This window comes from Macrosteles quadrilineatus, unplaced genomic scaffold, assembly GCF_028750875.1.
Source record: "Macrosteles quadrilineatus isolate MER2022 unplaced genomic scaffold, UCM_ALF_1.0 Scaffold_2__2_contigs__length_208266976, whole genome shotgun sequence".
In the NCBI taxonomy this organism is placed as follows: Eukaryota; Metazoa; Arthropoda; class Insecta; order Hemiptera; family Cicadellidae; genus Macrosteles; species Macrosteles quadrilineatus.
The window spans coordinates 153,429,467-153,446,662 of NW_026542595.1; the positions used below are offsets into that span (position 1 = coordinate 153,429,467).

Sequence of the window (17,196 nt, forward strand, 5' to 3'; positions counted from 1 at the left end):
TGTTCAAAAAGAAGGTACACCCAACATCTGTACCAAATTCCCCGCTTGTGCTAAATTTTTTGGGGGTTTATGTAATTTTTCGTAAAACTGCACTAAAATACTAATGATGTCCATAACAGTTGGATACAATTAATAAACATTTCTAGTAAATATTTTATCATTTTTCAAAAGCTGGTCTTGTTTTTTAAGTGTCTTCAACAGACGTTTCTCGACTTACTCATAATTGCATACGGTTGACCAAGTTTATCTTCGTCATTGGTAATAGACTGCGTGGTACCACCATTGTCGCCAGTATGTTTACAATTTTCAGTTTTTTTTTATAGCGATAAAATTTGTTCACAATTCTTAAGAACTACCTGATTTCCTGCATAACCTGTCTGCCACAATATTATTTTCTTCAATTGGCATTTTTTTGGTTGGTTGGCCTAATAAAGTCAATTATATTTACCTGCGAGTTAAAAGGCTTTATATTCTTCAGATAGTTTTTTGTTTCACTTAACTGTGAATAATAGTTGAATCCTCCAATGAAAGTCTAAGTAAAGGTTCAAATCACTTGACTTAATGGTGACATGAATTCAGTGTCCTTTCCGTACCAGTTTTATTTAGCCTTAAAGGGTTTTCCTCTGCTGCTATGCTCTACCATGTTTCCTACTAAAAATGATAGCACTTCGGCTAACATCCTCTCGTTCATTGTTTGTAAGAATATTCAAATTATTAAAAAAGCATCTCAATTTCTTCTACTTGGTGGTGTTCTATTGCCTGCAGTCCACTATCGCCGAATGTAGGCGAACCAAGATGAACGCGATAGTGTACTCGGTGTGCTCGTGTACATTCGGGGTAGTTCGCATCGCCAACATTCGTGTTCGGGTGCGCTCGCTTTTTTGGCGGTCTCCCGTCACGAATCAAAGGAGGCGAACTAGGACGAATGCCAAGCGCATACGGGCACGAACATAGCCAGTACACACTCGCTGTCATTCGTAGCACAGATAATATAACCCCTACTACAGATATCTTACTGATGGCGGAGCAGTGCTGCACTAGGACAGCGTAGTTGGCCCGCCAACATCCAGGAGCGCTGCTAGCACTGCACACCACGCGGGGTACGGGGGCAGAGGAGAGACAGGGTAGTTGAGGAGAGGAGAGGTGAGGGTGATACCTCACTACGCTCACGCTGTGATAGCGCCTCTGCTTCTGTCTCCGTTCTCGCCGAAAAATCAAGAAGTGTGGTCGCATTAAACTGACCTACATGACACTACACCTACACCAAGCACGCGTGTTGTTGAATTTTAAGCCTTGTTGCCGGGTTTAAATATATCAGTACCGTAAAAGTTATTTTGTGATAACGTTATTTGACTGTGATATATATTCAATTAATTTGTGTGTTTTTGTAAATATTTAGTAAGTTATTATGTAAATATTTAGTAAGTATTTTTTATTTTAGTATTTTCATTCTTCTGTTCATTATGTCAAGAACAACGTGCTCGTACAGAAACTGTTTTAACAGTTCGGCAAAGTTAAAAGGTCTTAAAATGTTTCGTTTTCCTCGAGATAGTATGTTATCACAACTATGGATTAAAAATTCAGGTGAGTTAAGTGTATTTATTGCTGGAAAACCATTTGCAGTTATTAAAAGTGAACAACTGAAGTGAGGAAAGAGCTGTTAGTTTTGGTTTTGCAAACGTTTTTAGCAAATTTCCCATATAGGGAATAAGCTATTACCGTAGTACTCATGGTAAGACCTGGACGCGGGACCGATTTTTTTTTTCGATTTGAGGTCCCTAGAGGCCAAAAACACCATCCGTTCAAATTCATATATATATATATATATATTTATATATTTATATATTTATATATATATATATATATGTGTCCGTCAGCACGATAACTCGAGCAAAAATGATCCGATTTTGATGAAATTTGGTACAAACGTGTAAAAGTACGTTTATTCGAACGAGTTCGCAATCCAGCATGATCGGACCATGGGAACGGGGGTTTACGGGGGGTTTTATGGGGTAAAAATAGGTTTTTCCCATTTTTGACCCAAAAAACATAAGATTTAGCAATTTCTTTCCAAACCATTTTGTAGAGCTTAAAAAAACAAATAATTTAGTATATTGAAGCGTTACTATGCGCCTAATGGTTACGGAGAAAATTCAAAAAAATTGTAAATTTAAAATTCCCATGTTATTCTTATGGAGAATAAGTAAACTGTTGTAGTTTGCTTGTTTGTGAACATATTTTGATCAAATTTGGAAAATGTTTTTATTTCTTACTAACTATTCACATTTTACAAAAAAAAAACAGTTTTACCCTCCCTGATGCAGCAAACCTAAGTACTTGTTAAACTAATTCTATTTAAATCAAGAATAAATGTTATATTTTTAAGTAGACATTTCAGTGTAAATCCAATCAGTCAAATGGAAATTCGCTTAGTCTGCAGGTTTGCTGCAGCGGGGGTATTTTAATTCTATTTTCCAACGGAATTATGCTAATCTATTTATATATCTATATCTATCTATTATTATGTAATGCGTAAGCAGGTTTTGTGAATTGTGAACAGTCAATAAGTTTGCTAATTTCTTAACAGTTTGCTACAAATAATCTTTGAGTCCAATCTTTTTAAAGTCAACAGAAATTATGACTATTATTCGTTTAAAAATAACACATGTAATACTTCTTAGCAATTGCTCGAATTCGAGCAACAGGCACACTAGTACTTAGTACTTATTTAATACGCAAGCAGGTTTTTTCTGACAATCACACCTCCAAAACTACTAAACCGATTGACATGTTTTTGGTGTCATTGGAAAGAGCGTAACGTGAACTTGTGCAGGAAACTTTATTTTAAGGAGGGTTACACACCGGTATCTCCGACATGACGTCGCAGATATTTTTCGTGCCTGCGACATGCCCCTTGAAAACCAACATATGTTAACTTATGGAGCTTACACACCAGTGTCGCAGACACATTGCCTGTGACTCGTGTGACAGACCCGTGTCTCGAGCGAACCAAACGGTCGGTGTTTGGGCAGACATGTCTCTTGTCTCTTGGGCCTGCGCATGCGCAGAATACGTTTCTAGTAGGTTTTGGCGCTTTTTTACTTAATTAGTTGCCTTATGGTGTGAAATGTAGTATTGTGATACTTCAATTGACACCATTAGGAAATTAAAATGCTTAACCTCAAGTTCAAAATACTAAGGCCTAGACGTAGGTATGTGGTAAATAATTGAATACAGTTGTGCTAAAGCAATGTCTTTAGGCAGCTGAGATTTTTGGTTTCTATGGAAATAATTTGTATTGTAAATAATACTGAAAGAAATAAAGTTAACAATACCCCCGCCGCAGCAAACCTGCAGACTAAGCGAATTTCCATTTGACCGATTTGATTTACACTGAAATGTCTACTTAAAAATATAAATTTTATTCCCGATTTAAATATAATTAGTTTAACAAGTACTTAGGTTTGCTGCATCAGGGATGGTAAAACTGTTTTTTTTGTAAAATGTTAATAGTTAGTAAGAAATAAAACCGTTTTCCAAATTTGATCAAAATATGTTCATAAACAAGCAAACTACAACAGTTTACTTATTCTCCATAAGAATAACATGTGAATTTTAAATTTACAATTTTTTTGAATGTATGTGTGTGTGTGGTGACTGGTGTGAAGGATGGGTGCGGAGGGGTAGGTGGTTGCCGGGAGAGGGGTGGAAGTGTTTTGACGCCGTGCCGGCGCCGTCCTAGTGACTCATCGACGACAGACAGACAACACAGTATGCTCATCCTAATACTCGCCCCGTACAAGTTTATACGGACCGTTAACATGATTCGTAAACAGTATAATAACAGTCAGATAGCATTCATCATTTCACTTTGTACTTTCTTAGACTTATATAAAAATAAAAATAAAATATAATGATTTTCTTTTGCAATTTGGGAATTTTGTTTATTTCATACTAAGCTGTAATTTCAATAAAATAAACTCACCTCAATATCTTTCCCTTAGCAGCAAACCTAAACAGTACTCACTAAAATTAATGTTATTTCAATAGAAAATAGATTTGAAAATATTTAGGGAATATTTGAATTGAAATCAAGCCGAGTAAATGGAAATTCGCTTAATCTGCAAGTTTGCTGCGGCGGGGTATTTTTTCTTACACACACTCGAATATTTAAAAAATTACCAATACGTAACTAAACTAGGCCTACTGTATTTTTCTAGGAAATACTGATCTCATTGGACAGTCTCCAATGAAACTTAATAAAATTAAAAGACTATGCGAACATCACTTTAATGGAGAAGACATACTTCCTAATGGCAGGCTAGTTTTCAATGCTGTTCCCAAATGTTACAATCCATCTACTGACTTCACTTCAGGACCAGCATGTGTTTCCCCGCTAGTTATCGCCAGTACAAGCTCTGGATCTCGTTACTCAATAGAGACGAACCCTCCCGGGAGCTCGAGCCCGACAACCCCTTTGAAACGTCCACATCCTGCTGCTACGTCTACCGAAGCTGGACCAACTCCTTCAAAAAGACTTCAATTAGAACCACCTTCTCCATCTCCTGTGGTATTACGTCAAGCCACTACTCCTAGAAAATACCAACCATCAACTTCGTGCAATTTATTAATTTCACCACCGCCATTTGAATCTTTCAGTAACCTCCAGTCCCCCTACAGTAACTACACCATCGTCTAGGTTTTGGATATCAAATGCATCACCGCAAGTTGACAACTCTTCTTCCCCAAAACGCCAGCCACAGACCTCCAAGAAATCTATCAACCGAAATTTATTTTCAAAATTACCGTCCCCTTCTAAAAAAATTTCAGCTTTGAAAAAAAAACTTGCCGTGAAGAGAGCAGCTATATCAAGATTGAAGCAATCACTGTTAAAAACAAAAAAAGTATTGAAGACATCATCTGCATTGCATAGTGTACCTGTTAAAAGTGTGGAGGGATCCATCCTTATTAATATGCAATTTCACAAGAAAAGACAGCCGTGGAAAAAAGAAGAAAAACGCGTTGCCACATCCCTTTATCTGAGGTCTCCGTCTTGCTACAGATTTTTATCGCAATCCATAATACTGCCTGGAATTTCAACAATAAAATCGTGGATTGCATCAAAAGAGTGCTTTACGCCAGGTTTCAATACACGACTTTTGAAACAAATAAAGTTAAAAGTTACCAGCATGAACATTATGGAAAAGGCATGCGTTGTAATGTTCGACGAAATGTCCATTAAACAGGCCCTGGAGTATAACACAAATTTTGACATGATTGAAGGATATGAAGACGCTGGACCTCTTGGACGACAGCCAAAAATAGGTAAGCAGGCATGTGTGTTTATGGTTCGTGGGCTTTATTACCAGTGGAAGATGCCTGTTGGTTACTTCATAACAAGAAATGGATTAACTGGCAATCAGACTAAAACATTAATACTAGATTGTATCAAAACCTTGACAAAAACTGGTCTGGAAGTCAAAGCATTGGTATGTGACCAAAATAGCACAAACCGAACAGCATACAATGCTCTTGGTGTCTCGTTAAGCCAACCTTGGTTTGAGGTTGAAGCCAAAAAAATCCATGCTTTTTTTGATGTGCCTCATTTAATAAAATCAGTGAGAAACAACCTACTGAGCCATGATTTTGATCTGAATGGTAAAGTAATTTCTTTTGGCGACATCAGGTCACTATTTCAAATAGATTCCACTAGCAACTCAACTAGAGCTGCCCCAAAATTAACTCCTGCTCACATCAATCCTAATAACTTCCAAAAGATGAATGTCGCCCTTGCAACCCAGTTGATGAGCCATACCACAGCTTCAGCACTGAGGACAGTTGTCGGAACGGGCCAACTACGTACCATCACAGCGCTAAACACTGCTGAATTCTTAGAATTTATGAATTCGCTGTTTGATGTTCTGAACAGCCGAGTTAAGAAATCAAAAAATCCGGACAGTGATGCTTTAAGTAACAACAACCCCCATGGGATTGAACTACTACAAAAGGCCCTTGACATATTTATGCACCTTCGAAAAATTGGTTGCAAGAAACCGAAGCCCCCCTGTTTTAATGGTGTTCTCTTAACTATTAATGCCCTGTTATCTCTTTTGAATCATGAAAACTGCAGTTATCTTCTTACATCCCGATTGAACCAAGACCCAATAGAAAATTTGTTTTCGAGCATCAGACAGCGGGGTGGTTGGAGTAAAAATCCAACAGTCTGTGTGTTCCGGAGTTCTCTAAGACTTTTCTGTCTTCAGTACCTGATAGAGCCACCGAAGACCACATCATATGAACCTGACCACGACCAAGTTTTAGAAATTGAAGCTACAAACACAGCAGCAACAGATGCATCAATTCCAGTCCAAGATACACCTACTCAAGATGATAGCAACGTTTTCACCAGTGATGACGAACAAGATGAAGAAGAGGATATATATTCCCTAGACGAAAACATTGACACAGAACCGGTAACATTAGAAACGTGTTCACAACAGTATTATGCTGGTTATTTAGCAATGATGTGTTTCAACAAATTCCGTTGTAAAAAGTGCCTCCTTCGCCACTGCAACGTCAATTCAACTCTTAATAGTGCCTCTGAACTCCTGATTCTTCACAAAACATTCCCCAACATCAAACTGGATTCTTTTTCAGGATTAAAAGCTCCTTCCTCTACATTAATGGCTACTGTGTCGAAATCTCTTTACGTTTACAAACAGTATTTTAACAAGATAGCCCACAAAACGAGAATTGTTGCTAGATTGTTAAAAATTACGAGAAGATTATTAAGTGAAACAACGCTAACAAACATTGGTTGTGAAGAACACGAGTCCTATTTACTCTTCACATTATTTAGAGTACTTTTATATAAGCAATGCAAGTGGACCACGGCATCTCTCAAGACCGCATCGATTGACAAAATGCGTATCCTCCATCACGTTTAGTGTCTAAGAGAATTTAAATAGCCAGTGCTACTTTGACAAAGGAAAAGGTTTCTCAGGACGCCTCTTAACTATTGGTGAAAATTGTTTAAGTTGATTAAATATGTTTTTATTTATTTCTTTTGATTGTAGTTCCTTCGTTGAGTTGAGAAGGAAATTAAACAATAACAAATATTTGTCCCTACGTACATATTTATGTTCTTGACACTTGTAACAAGGATTGTAATGGTGTATATAAGGTTATTATTTTGTACTGATAAATCATTTCAACTATCTGTGCCTATTCACTGTATATGTTTATGTTTGTTATTTATAGTTTACCAGTTACAGTTCAAGGAATCTTTATCGTAACCTTTGGCCTGATTTTTCGAAAAAAATTACAATTGCAATCTTTAAACGTGTATGCAATTTCACAATATGAAATCCTATTTAATGTAGGCCTTCTGTAAAGTGCAATTTTTTCATTCTTTGTTTGTAGTTTCTATTTTAATTTTGACAGTTCTGCCTTTATTACATTGCATAATCTTCATAGTTTTGCGGAAAGCACTACAAAAAGCTATTTGTTTAAATTATAAAGTTATTCTATTAAAGAAATATTTGAGTAAAAAATCTTAATACTTCTTTGTGAATAACGTACATGTTATCACGTTTAGTAATTTAAGCTAATGCTATTGTTTTAGCATTAGCCTACTGTATAACATCAGTGATAGTGTTTTTCCATTGTAATTGGGTTTAATACAACTTTGTTAAAAAAAAGTTCAACATTTTTGCTTGAATAGTTTGTGAGAGTTTGTATTGTTAAGGAACTGAGACTTACGGCATAAATTTATATTTCAAAGTTTACTTAAAATCTATATGGTGTGTATACTTTAATTGTTTGATAAAAAAATGATTGCTTAACTATACGTGTCCAGTATCACCATTGTATTACACAATTTCGTTTAGAGCTTCTGTTGCTAGATTAAAGAAATGTTATGTGTTGAACAAAAATAAACGGGTTTCTTGCAACATTTTCTAAGCAGCAGTCCATACTTTATTCATCTTTAAAACTCTACTTCTATAACCTTTAAAAACAATTTTACAATTTCTTGCCAAAGTATGTATGCATGTATGTACCCAATGGACTCTGAAATCGCTTGTAAGCTTGTAATGATACTTTCTGGCATTATTAAGCATTATCTAAGGATGGTATGTGTGAAGATTGGTGCAGATACGTCAAAAGGGCTCCACCCCAGAGGGTTTTTAAGTGTCCAAGGTCAGACTTTTGGAACTAATATGTTTACAAATAAATATCATTAAAAGCAGATGTTTACTTTCACCAACTGTTTTGTAGGTTTGATAAATCACAATATTCTGTAATGGTCATCATTTAAAATAGTGTCACACTGTTCCCACAGAAAGGAGCACAGAAAACTATTTTTATCTTGGATAAGTCCAAATATATAAAACCCCGATCGCAGCACACCTGTGCACTCAACAACGTTTAAATTCTCCACTATTAAATATGTAAACATAAAAAGTAAAAACCATTAAATTATTATAAACAGATAGTAAACCTATTGCTCGAATTCGAGCAATTGTAAAGTATAACCGGCATTTTCTTAAAATGAATGACGGTCAGTCTACTCAAAGATAATGTAATCAATCACATAAATTATTAAGTGAATAACGATCAAGTCTGCTATCTCAGGTATTCAAATACCTTCCAATTTTTCATTTGCACACCACATTACTGTCATTACAAGAAAGAACCTTCAATAATAATACAAAATAATAATAATAATAATAATAAAACGAAACCTAAATCCACGCAAGTAGTGCAATGGAACAAAATTAAGACAATCAATTACAAAAATAAAAATAACACCAAACTTGATTGAAGCAACACTCATCGGTGGTAAGTTTAAAGGAGAATATACTGTACGTATATTTGCGTCTTGCTTTTATAAAAAACGTCTTGCTTTTTTATACACGGATATCTGTATTTTGCATGCTCACGTGGTGGTTATTTACTTCTAAAAACCTGTATATTTCTCCACCTACATATATTCCTCCACGCCGGGTAACTGATAGTAGCTTTAAAAATTATTACTTTATGTAGGTTATATGAAAATAAAAACATGAAAACTTAAAATAAATAATGAACTCAAAAGGTTCGCGTACAACAACTATGTTATATTTCGAATAAAGATTGAACAAGTTGCATATCAATATTCGACACTTAGGACATAATAAAGTGTCATGTAGAGAGATTAGTGAACACAATATCTCTATTCAGTTATCGTCTTGTTATCAGCAAGGGCAAGCTAGATGTTTGTACCGATATTCTCCAGCACCGACGTGGTAGTAGAACACGTGAACACATCTGACAACGTAAGCTACAGCGACCGGCGACGGCAACGGCACCGGCACATCGCTGCACCGCACCGAGGACGCTCACGACACCTTGCGAGTAAAAATGTAACTATTTCCTCCCTCCCCGCACGTCCCTCAGCCGCAGCGGCCTAGCGGCCTCAGTAAGATATCTGTAGTAGGGGTTATATTATCTGTGTTCGTAGTCATGTACGCTCTCTTTCTACAGTATTTACTGCAGCGGTTGTGTAGTTAGAGTTACTTTTGGTTTTTGTTAATTAATTATTTACTACTAGATCTTATATGGATAAATTTTACAAAGTATGGAGTGTTCTAATAAAGAAACACTGGTATTTTTAGAATCATACCATTGTGAGCCTGTTCTGTGGCCGTGGAATAATTTAATTATATATATATACATATATAAAGTATCGCTTAAGATAAGAAAACTAACATTAAAAAAGTAACCATTAATTTTAAATTACCAAGCCACAGAGAAGTAAGAAATATGGGATACATTCAAGTGGTGTCTAACACCAAACGAAAACTATAGAATTTCCTATATAATTTTCTAGAATAGTCTTTGACGTTAGCGTCCATGCTGCAAAAAGTTTGGTGCGAATGTTTTGCCGCGAATACGCAATATTGGGTTCAGCACAGTTCGGTCGAAGTTAACTGATAGTGTACTTGGTTAGTTCGGGATGGTTCGGGCTGCACATTCGTAAACATTCGTAGTCGCAATCTGACCCGAACATTTGGCGAAACATTCGGGCGAATGTTCGGCGATAGTGTACTGGTAGCTTAAGACTTTTCTTTGTTTCCATAGTTTACAAACATCTGTTCTTTCAATGGTTGCTCAAGAAATACAGTACTATGTTAATTCATTTTTCTTATTTTATGATAATATATCTAATTGTCCAGGCTTTCTCACATTTTTCTTTGATATGTACGCAAACTCATATAGTAAATATTTCATTTCAACCATGTCAGTAATAGTATTCATTACTAAAACCGAAAGTGGCATTTTGTGGCGCCTCACACAGGAAACCACAATTTCACGTGCGAGGCAAAGCCGATTATGTGAGAGCTATTTTCACGTACAAGGTGATGCCGAGGTCGGGAATAATGGAGAATAACTTAGTTATGAGTTATGAACAATACTTTTCATCACTACAAAAAAATACTCAAACACAGAATAACAGACCCAGTAATAAATATTACAACTATTTTATTTCTCAATCAATTTGTTTGAACATAAAAATTAAATAAATCTTCTAAATGGATACCTACATATATTTTTGTTTAAGTTTTAAAACATAAAATAAAAATAAAATATTCTAAAGGAAACCTACATATATTTCTCAATATTTTTTTTGTAATATCAAAATAAAAGAATAAAACAACCTTTTAACTATTCATACCTACAGCTGATTCAAATTATTAAATTAAACCGTAACAAAACACTAGTGCGTGTAGTGAGTAAATGAAGAAGTAATCGAGAGTGAGGGAAAGTAAATTTAGAGCGAGGGAAAATCAGCTGATCGATTTTCCCTCGCCCTACAACAGAGCTTGGGAAACAACTACTTTCATTGATGTCAGCTGTTATAAAAAATAGTTACTTTTGTTACGAAGTGATGAAAAATTTATTATTTGTAGTATGTGTTTACTTTAATTTTAATTGAAATTTAATATTAACAGCAATTACATTATCCAGCTGATAAAAAGAAACATATGTTCTTCATAAGGATAATATGGGAACTTTAAAAGCCACTGGGGCAGAGTTCAAGGGACTTTTTCCAAAATGTAAGGTCAGTTTGCAAATCTATGCGACACGCTCTTTCCAGTTTCTTGACCTCAATGGTCAAAATCGGTTAAGAAATGGAGGAGTTCAAAAGACAAATTTTGTGTTGGCGTATTAATTATGTAGATTAGTCAAAAATGAATTTTTGTGTATTTCATCATGTATTACCATTAAAATATGTTATCATAATCTGTGTTTTTCAGGTATCAGTACCTAAACCGGAGATGCATCAAGGCAATGGAATGCACTTCTATAGACTTGCCCAAAGGACCACCAGGGACTGACACACTGAGAAAGTCTTCTTCCCAAGTCACCAAGTATTTTGTGTTCAACGGCACCTGCACAGACAACTGTCCACCTGGCTATGAGTTTGATGCTGCTGGCACTACCTGTGTGCCGTGCAACGGGGGCAAGTGTCACAAGTGGTGCCACGGATTGTCCATCGAGAACATCGGAGACGCCGAGATGCTACGAGGCTGCACTCACATCCAGGGATCTCTGGAGATCAGCATCAGAACTGGCAAACCCAAGAGAGTGTTTGAAGAGTTAGAAGAGAACCTGGGATCCATCGAAGAGATAGAAAACTACTTAAAAGTTGTAAGATCTTTCCCAATCATTAATCTCAAATTCTTGAAAAACTTGACTGTGATTCATGGTAGATCCAGTGATGCCGGTTTTGGTGACAACTATTCACTTTTGGTACTCGAAAATCACAACCTCCAAGAACTTTGGGATTGGGACACTAAACGTACTTTTAACATTTCCAAAGGAAAAGTATTTTTCCACTATAACCCCAAACTATGTTTGCAGCATATACATAAGCTGCTTTCAGTTATACATCATGACGAAAACGTCACTAATTTAGAGGTAGGGAAAGATTCAAATGGTGATAAATTTCCATGTAATGCTACTGAAATTAATCTCAAGGTTGTTGATCGGTCCCATAGTTCAATACAGATACGGGTTCCCTACCTTCAAATCAATTATGATACAACTATTTTGCGCTATGTAGTGTACTACACCAAAGCGCCATTCAAAAATATGACAATGTTCGATGATCTAGACCAATGTTCTGATTACGGTTGGAAAACTAAAGATATTGCTGTGGATCCGTATGACAAGAGTTTTGAAGAAAACGGATTCATTGTTGAACTGAACGACCTTGAGCCGTACACTCAATATGCATTCTATGTCACAACATATACAATTGATCGTTTCGGGGCCAAAAGTTCTATTTGTTATGAAACAACTCTTCCATCAACACCTTCAGAAATCGCTCGACTAGAAGCATTCTCCAAAAAAAGCTCTGAAATCTTTTTGCAATGGGAGCCTCCAAAATATATTAATGGTAAGTTTGAGAAATATGTAATAACATTATCGCCCATGAACTACGATGAAACACCCATTCGACTCCGTAATTATTGTGATAACCCATTGGATCACAGGAATGAGGTAGAATCATACATACCACGTTTACTTGAAGCTGAAAACAAGCAAAACAATAGCTGTTGTTCTACAAAAACTAAAAAACTGATTTACACACAAAAAGAAGGCCTTGAAAAACATTGCTCAAACCATGATTACTGCAAATTACCAAAGACATATTTTGATAAAGACCCATTAGCATTTCAAGAATCTTTTGAATCTTGTTTTTATTCTTACATATATGAGGATCCTTTTGTATATGTTTCTAGTGAAACGAATATGACCTCTCTGAAGAGACAAGAAAGAAACCTTTCTGCCGATAACAATTTATCTCTTAATGATGGTATCTACAATGTGTATACAGCTGATGTCAAGGCAACTTCCTCTAACTTTACAATAACCAATCTTTTACATTTTCAAGATTATCTCATTAAGATAAAAGCTTGCAGGTATTCACAATATCCCAACGAGCCAGATAGTCTACGATGTAGCAAGACTGATATAGTTACTGTAAGAACCAAAAAGGATGAAGAAGCAGACAGGATTACCGGTCATTTGACTCATGAAGTTGTAAATGGAACTGTATTTGTATCTTGGATAACCCCTCCTCATCCAAACGGGCTGATTGTAGCTTTTGAAGTTGAACATAGACATACAGTACTGGATAACATGAATCCAATTGTATCATGTATCACCCTTTCTGAGTATGAGAATTACAGGAGACGATATTCCATCGTAGGTTTAGCTGAAGGCACTTACAAAGTTAGGGTTCGAGCAATTTCTTTAGCTGGCAAAGGACCCTATTCAAAATATATACGTGTAGAGATTTCAAGCAGACTTTTTTCAGCTATAAAAATGGTCATTGGATTTTTTGTTTTCTGTATCATAATGATTCTGGTATCCATCGCTCTAATGTCATATATGAGGAAAAAAACAATGCTTGATGACATACTGGTAGCTTCTGTTAACCCGGATTACCAATACATTCAAGATGAGTGGGAAGTATCAAGAGACAATATAGAAATTGTGGACGAGTTAGGAGTCGGAGCATTTGGTAAGGTTTACAAAGGTATACTCAAACCCAGTAATTTACCTTGCGCAGTAAAGACTGTAAATGATGACGCTTCATCGTATGAAACATTCCTTTTTCTAAGCGAAGCTTCTGTAATGAAGTCAGTATCCAAAGCTTATCACATTGTCCATTTATTGGGAGTCGTCTCAATCGGTCATCCACCCCTAGTTATAATGGAACTGATGAGTTTGGGTGATCTGAAAACGTATCTGAGATCAACACGAGATACCAATCCTCCCACTAACGCTGTAATGATTAACATGGCGCTTCAAATAGCCGATGGAATGGCTTACATGGAGGCTAAGAAGTTTGTCCACCGAGATTTAGCAGCCAGAAACTGTATGGTAAACCAAGATTGTGTAGTCAAAGTGGGAGATTTTGGAATGACGCGAGATATTTATGAAACCGACTACTACAGAAAGATCAATATGGGTCTGCTTCCGATACGTTGGATGCCTCCTGAGAGTCTGCAAGATGGGATATTCACCAGCCAATCAGATGTATGGAGCTACGGCGTAGTTCTGTGGGAGATAGTGACACTGGCTGAGCAACCTTATCAAGGGTCCAGCAATGATCAAGTACTGAATGAAGTGATTGCAGGTCGTAAGCTGGACACACCGAGAAGATGTCCAGAGACTTTGAGAAACATCATGTTGTGTTGTTGGAAAAGAAAACCATCTCAGCGAATGACCTTTATGCAGATCGTTACTTCTTTGGAGTACTACCACGATCAGGAATTTAAGAACGTCTCCTTCTACCACACCCAAGAGGCTCAAGAGCTGAGGAAGAGTTCGACAGATTACGAAGAGATGCAATCTGTTGATGATCCGTTGCTAGGAATTAGAGAAGATTACTATAGTAATATCCAGAGTTTTGCAATGCTTCTTACCAAAGTTAAGTCTTACAGTCGAAATGACGAGGAGTCAGGACCGTCCAGCGACGTCTAAATAGATGTTTCAATGTTTTTGTAATCACAATGTTTCTTAAAATGTTAAGACTGATAGTGTACTGCCACTTATATCGACTGAGTGTTGAATGTTTAACAACTTTACTTTTGTTTCAATTCAAAACTAGTTTTTCAAGTATAGTTAGACATATTGCTAGTTGTGTATGCCAAATAAGACTTATTACTTATAAGGAACTAAGTATAGATGGAAATGTTCTGAACTTTTGATAGGTACCATAGGGGCCAATTTTACGACACATCTAAGTCAAATCTGTTATGTGAAGAATTACTTTTGATTTATCAATCTATTACTTTTACCTCAAAGGCTATCCGCCTTTCAGTTTTTATAGGCATAAGTTTTGTAGGATAATAATGAATTGTTGCCGTTTGAATATTGTGTGCCTTACATGTATTTGTGCTTAAGTGTTAGTGTGTTTATATGTTAACCGTTTTATTATTGACTCAACTTTTGCAAAGTATCACAATTTTATTTAGTGAACGTAGTTTCTTTGAGAATTATTTAAGGATTATTATGATAGTTGTTCTTAAGAGTTTACTGTTTTCTGTGGTTTATTATCATATCAATCCAGATTTTAAGTTTGATGGTCTGAAATTCTTTTCAGGGCTATATTTATTTGATGGTTCTATTATTAAGAACTAGGTTTTTCTTATTTTGTTTGTTTGTTATGTTTTACTTACAAATGGTTACTTAGTATTTTTGATTTTTGCTGGTAAATTTCAGTAATCAAGAACTGTCAACAAAACATCAGAATATTTTACTCTTGATTTTTTATGATTTTAATTTTTTTCATATTCCGCTATTCATGTACTATGTTTTTTACATAGAAAACCGTTTTTAAGACTATTGACCTTCTTTAATAATTCATGTAGTAAAATGATGATCATGATTTGTTGTACACTTGGTATTTTAAGCTCGGTTTGTATACTAATTGTGAGCTAATGGTGCTGTTTGCATTTCACTGTATGTTACCTACTAATGTAGTCATGCATTCCTATGAAGGTGTTATATTTGTGCCAAAGGCGTTAAGTGTTTTTACATCTGTTGTTGTATTTTTATATGTTTTATTAATAAAAATGTTCATAATGTATGTTTTTTATGATCTTCCTTTTTAAATTTAAATAAAGTTCTATTTAATAACTTTTGTCTGTTTTTAGTTAACAATTTTTGCAATGTATTTTCATATTAGCAATATTCTTACCAATCATGTTTAATTATAATTAAAGTTTGCCTGAATACTTTTAAGAGGAAGCAATAATTCTAACCATTTAGAATAATAATCAATTAGAACTATAAATGGCTTTCCCTGGCTCTCGAGAATATCAATACCTACTTTTTCAAAAGGCAAGTCAGGAACAGGGTGTGATAATAATGGTTCCTTGGTGTTCCGACTTCTGTGTTTTTCACAAAGAGAACATCTACTAACAGTGTCTTCAATATCAGCATTAATATTTGGCCAAAACACTGTTTGCCTAGCCTTGGTACTTAGTTTTCACAATTCCCATGTGAGGTTCGTGTAACAAGGTAAACATTTTGGATCTTAAACTAACAAGTATAACTATTCTGTGATCCAAAAACACTAGTCCATCATCAACTGTCAGTCTGTCTTGAAACTTATAGTAAGACCTAGTATGGATTGGAACTTTACTCATATCAGAAGGCCAACCATTTTGAACAAAATCAACAACATTACGTAATGTTTCATCATTTTCTGTACACCTAACTATTTCAGCTTTTCTTTGCTCTGACACTTGAGTATGCTTACCAAGACTGTGAACTACTTCATCGAGCTCATGATCATCAAATGACTCATCAATATATGACCTAGACAGTAAATCTGCTATGTACATTTGTTTCCCAGGTACATACTTAACATTTTAGTTGTATTTGAGAAGTTTAACTTTCATTCTCTGTAACCGGCTATTGTTAATGCTAGCTATAGTTTTATTCATTATTGCAACAATTGGTTTAAGATCAGTCTGCACATTAACTTCAGCCCTACCATAAATAAAATGGTGATATTTCTTAACAGCTTCGACAATATTGAGCATCTCTTTTTCTATCTGACTGTAACCTTTTTGAGTTTCCGTCAGACTGCGAGAACCATACATAACTGGCCTCCCATTTTTCATTAACGTAAATCCCATACCATCCTTAGAACTATCACACTGTAAAGTGATTGGTTCACTACTATCAAAACTAGCTAGTGCTGGAGCTTTAGTAATAATGTTTTTTAATTTATCTAAAGCTTTCTCATGATGTGGCAACCAACAAAAACTAACATCTTTTTTAAGCAACTCCCTTAAGCTACTTGTCAAATCAGTTATGTTAGGAACAAAAGGGCGCAAATAGTTAAATAACCCCAAAACACTTTGCAATTCCTTCTTATTGCTAGGACTTTTTAAAGACTTCACAGCCTCAACCCGGGGCTATAACCTTTACTTGAAAAAATGTGTCCAAAATACTTAACACTATCCACTTTGTATTGAAGTTTATCTTTATTAAACTTAACATTAAACCTTTTTGCTCTTTCAATGACTTTTTTCATTACTTCATCATAGTTTTTTTCATCTACCCCACTAACTAGCAGATCATCAAAATATATACATAACCCTTCGATTCCACTGAATATTGACA

The 17,196-nt window shown here is 35.5% G+C and overlaps 1 protein-coding gene across 1 annotated transcript in view; it reads left to right on the forward strand.

Annotated features, from left to right (window-relative positions):
* LOC128985042 (uncharacterized) overlaps positions 1 to 15,596 on the forward strand; it is a 73,563-nt gene extending 57,967 nt beyond the window's left edge. The window contains exon 40 of the mRNA XM_054404417.1: positions 11,301 to 15,596. Within this exon, the coding sequence (XP_054260392.1) occupies positions 11,301 to 14,541 (3,241 nt within the window). The 3' untranslated portion in view covers positions 14,542 to 15,596. The remainder of the gene's footprint in view (positions 1 to 11,300) is intronic.
* The last annotated feature ends 1,600 nt before the right edge of the window (positions 15,597 to 17,196 follow it).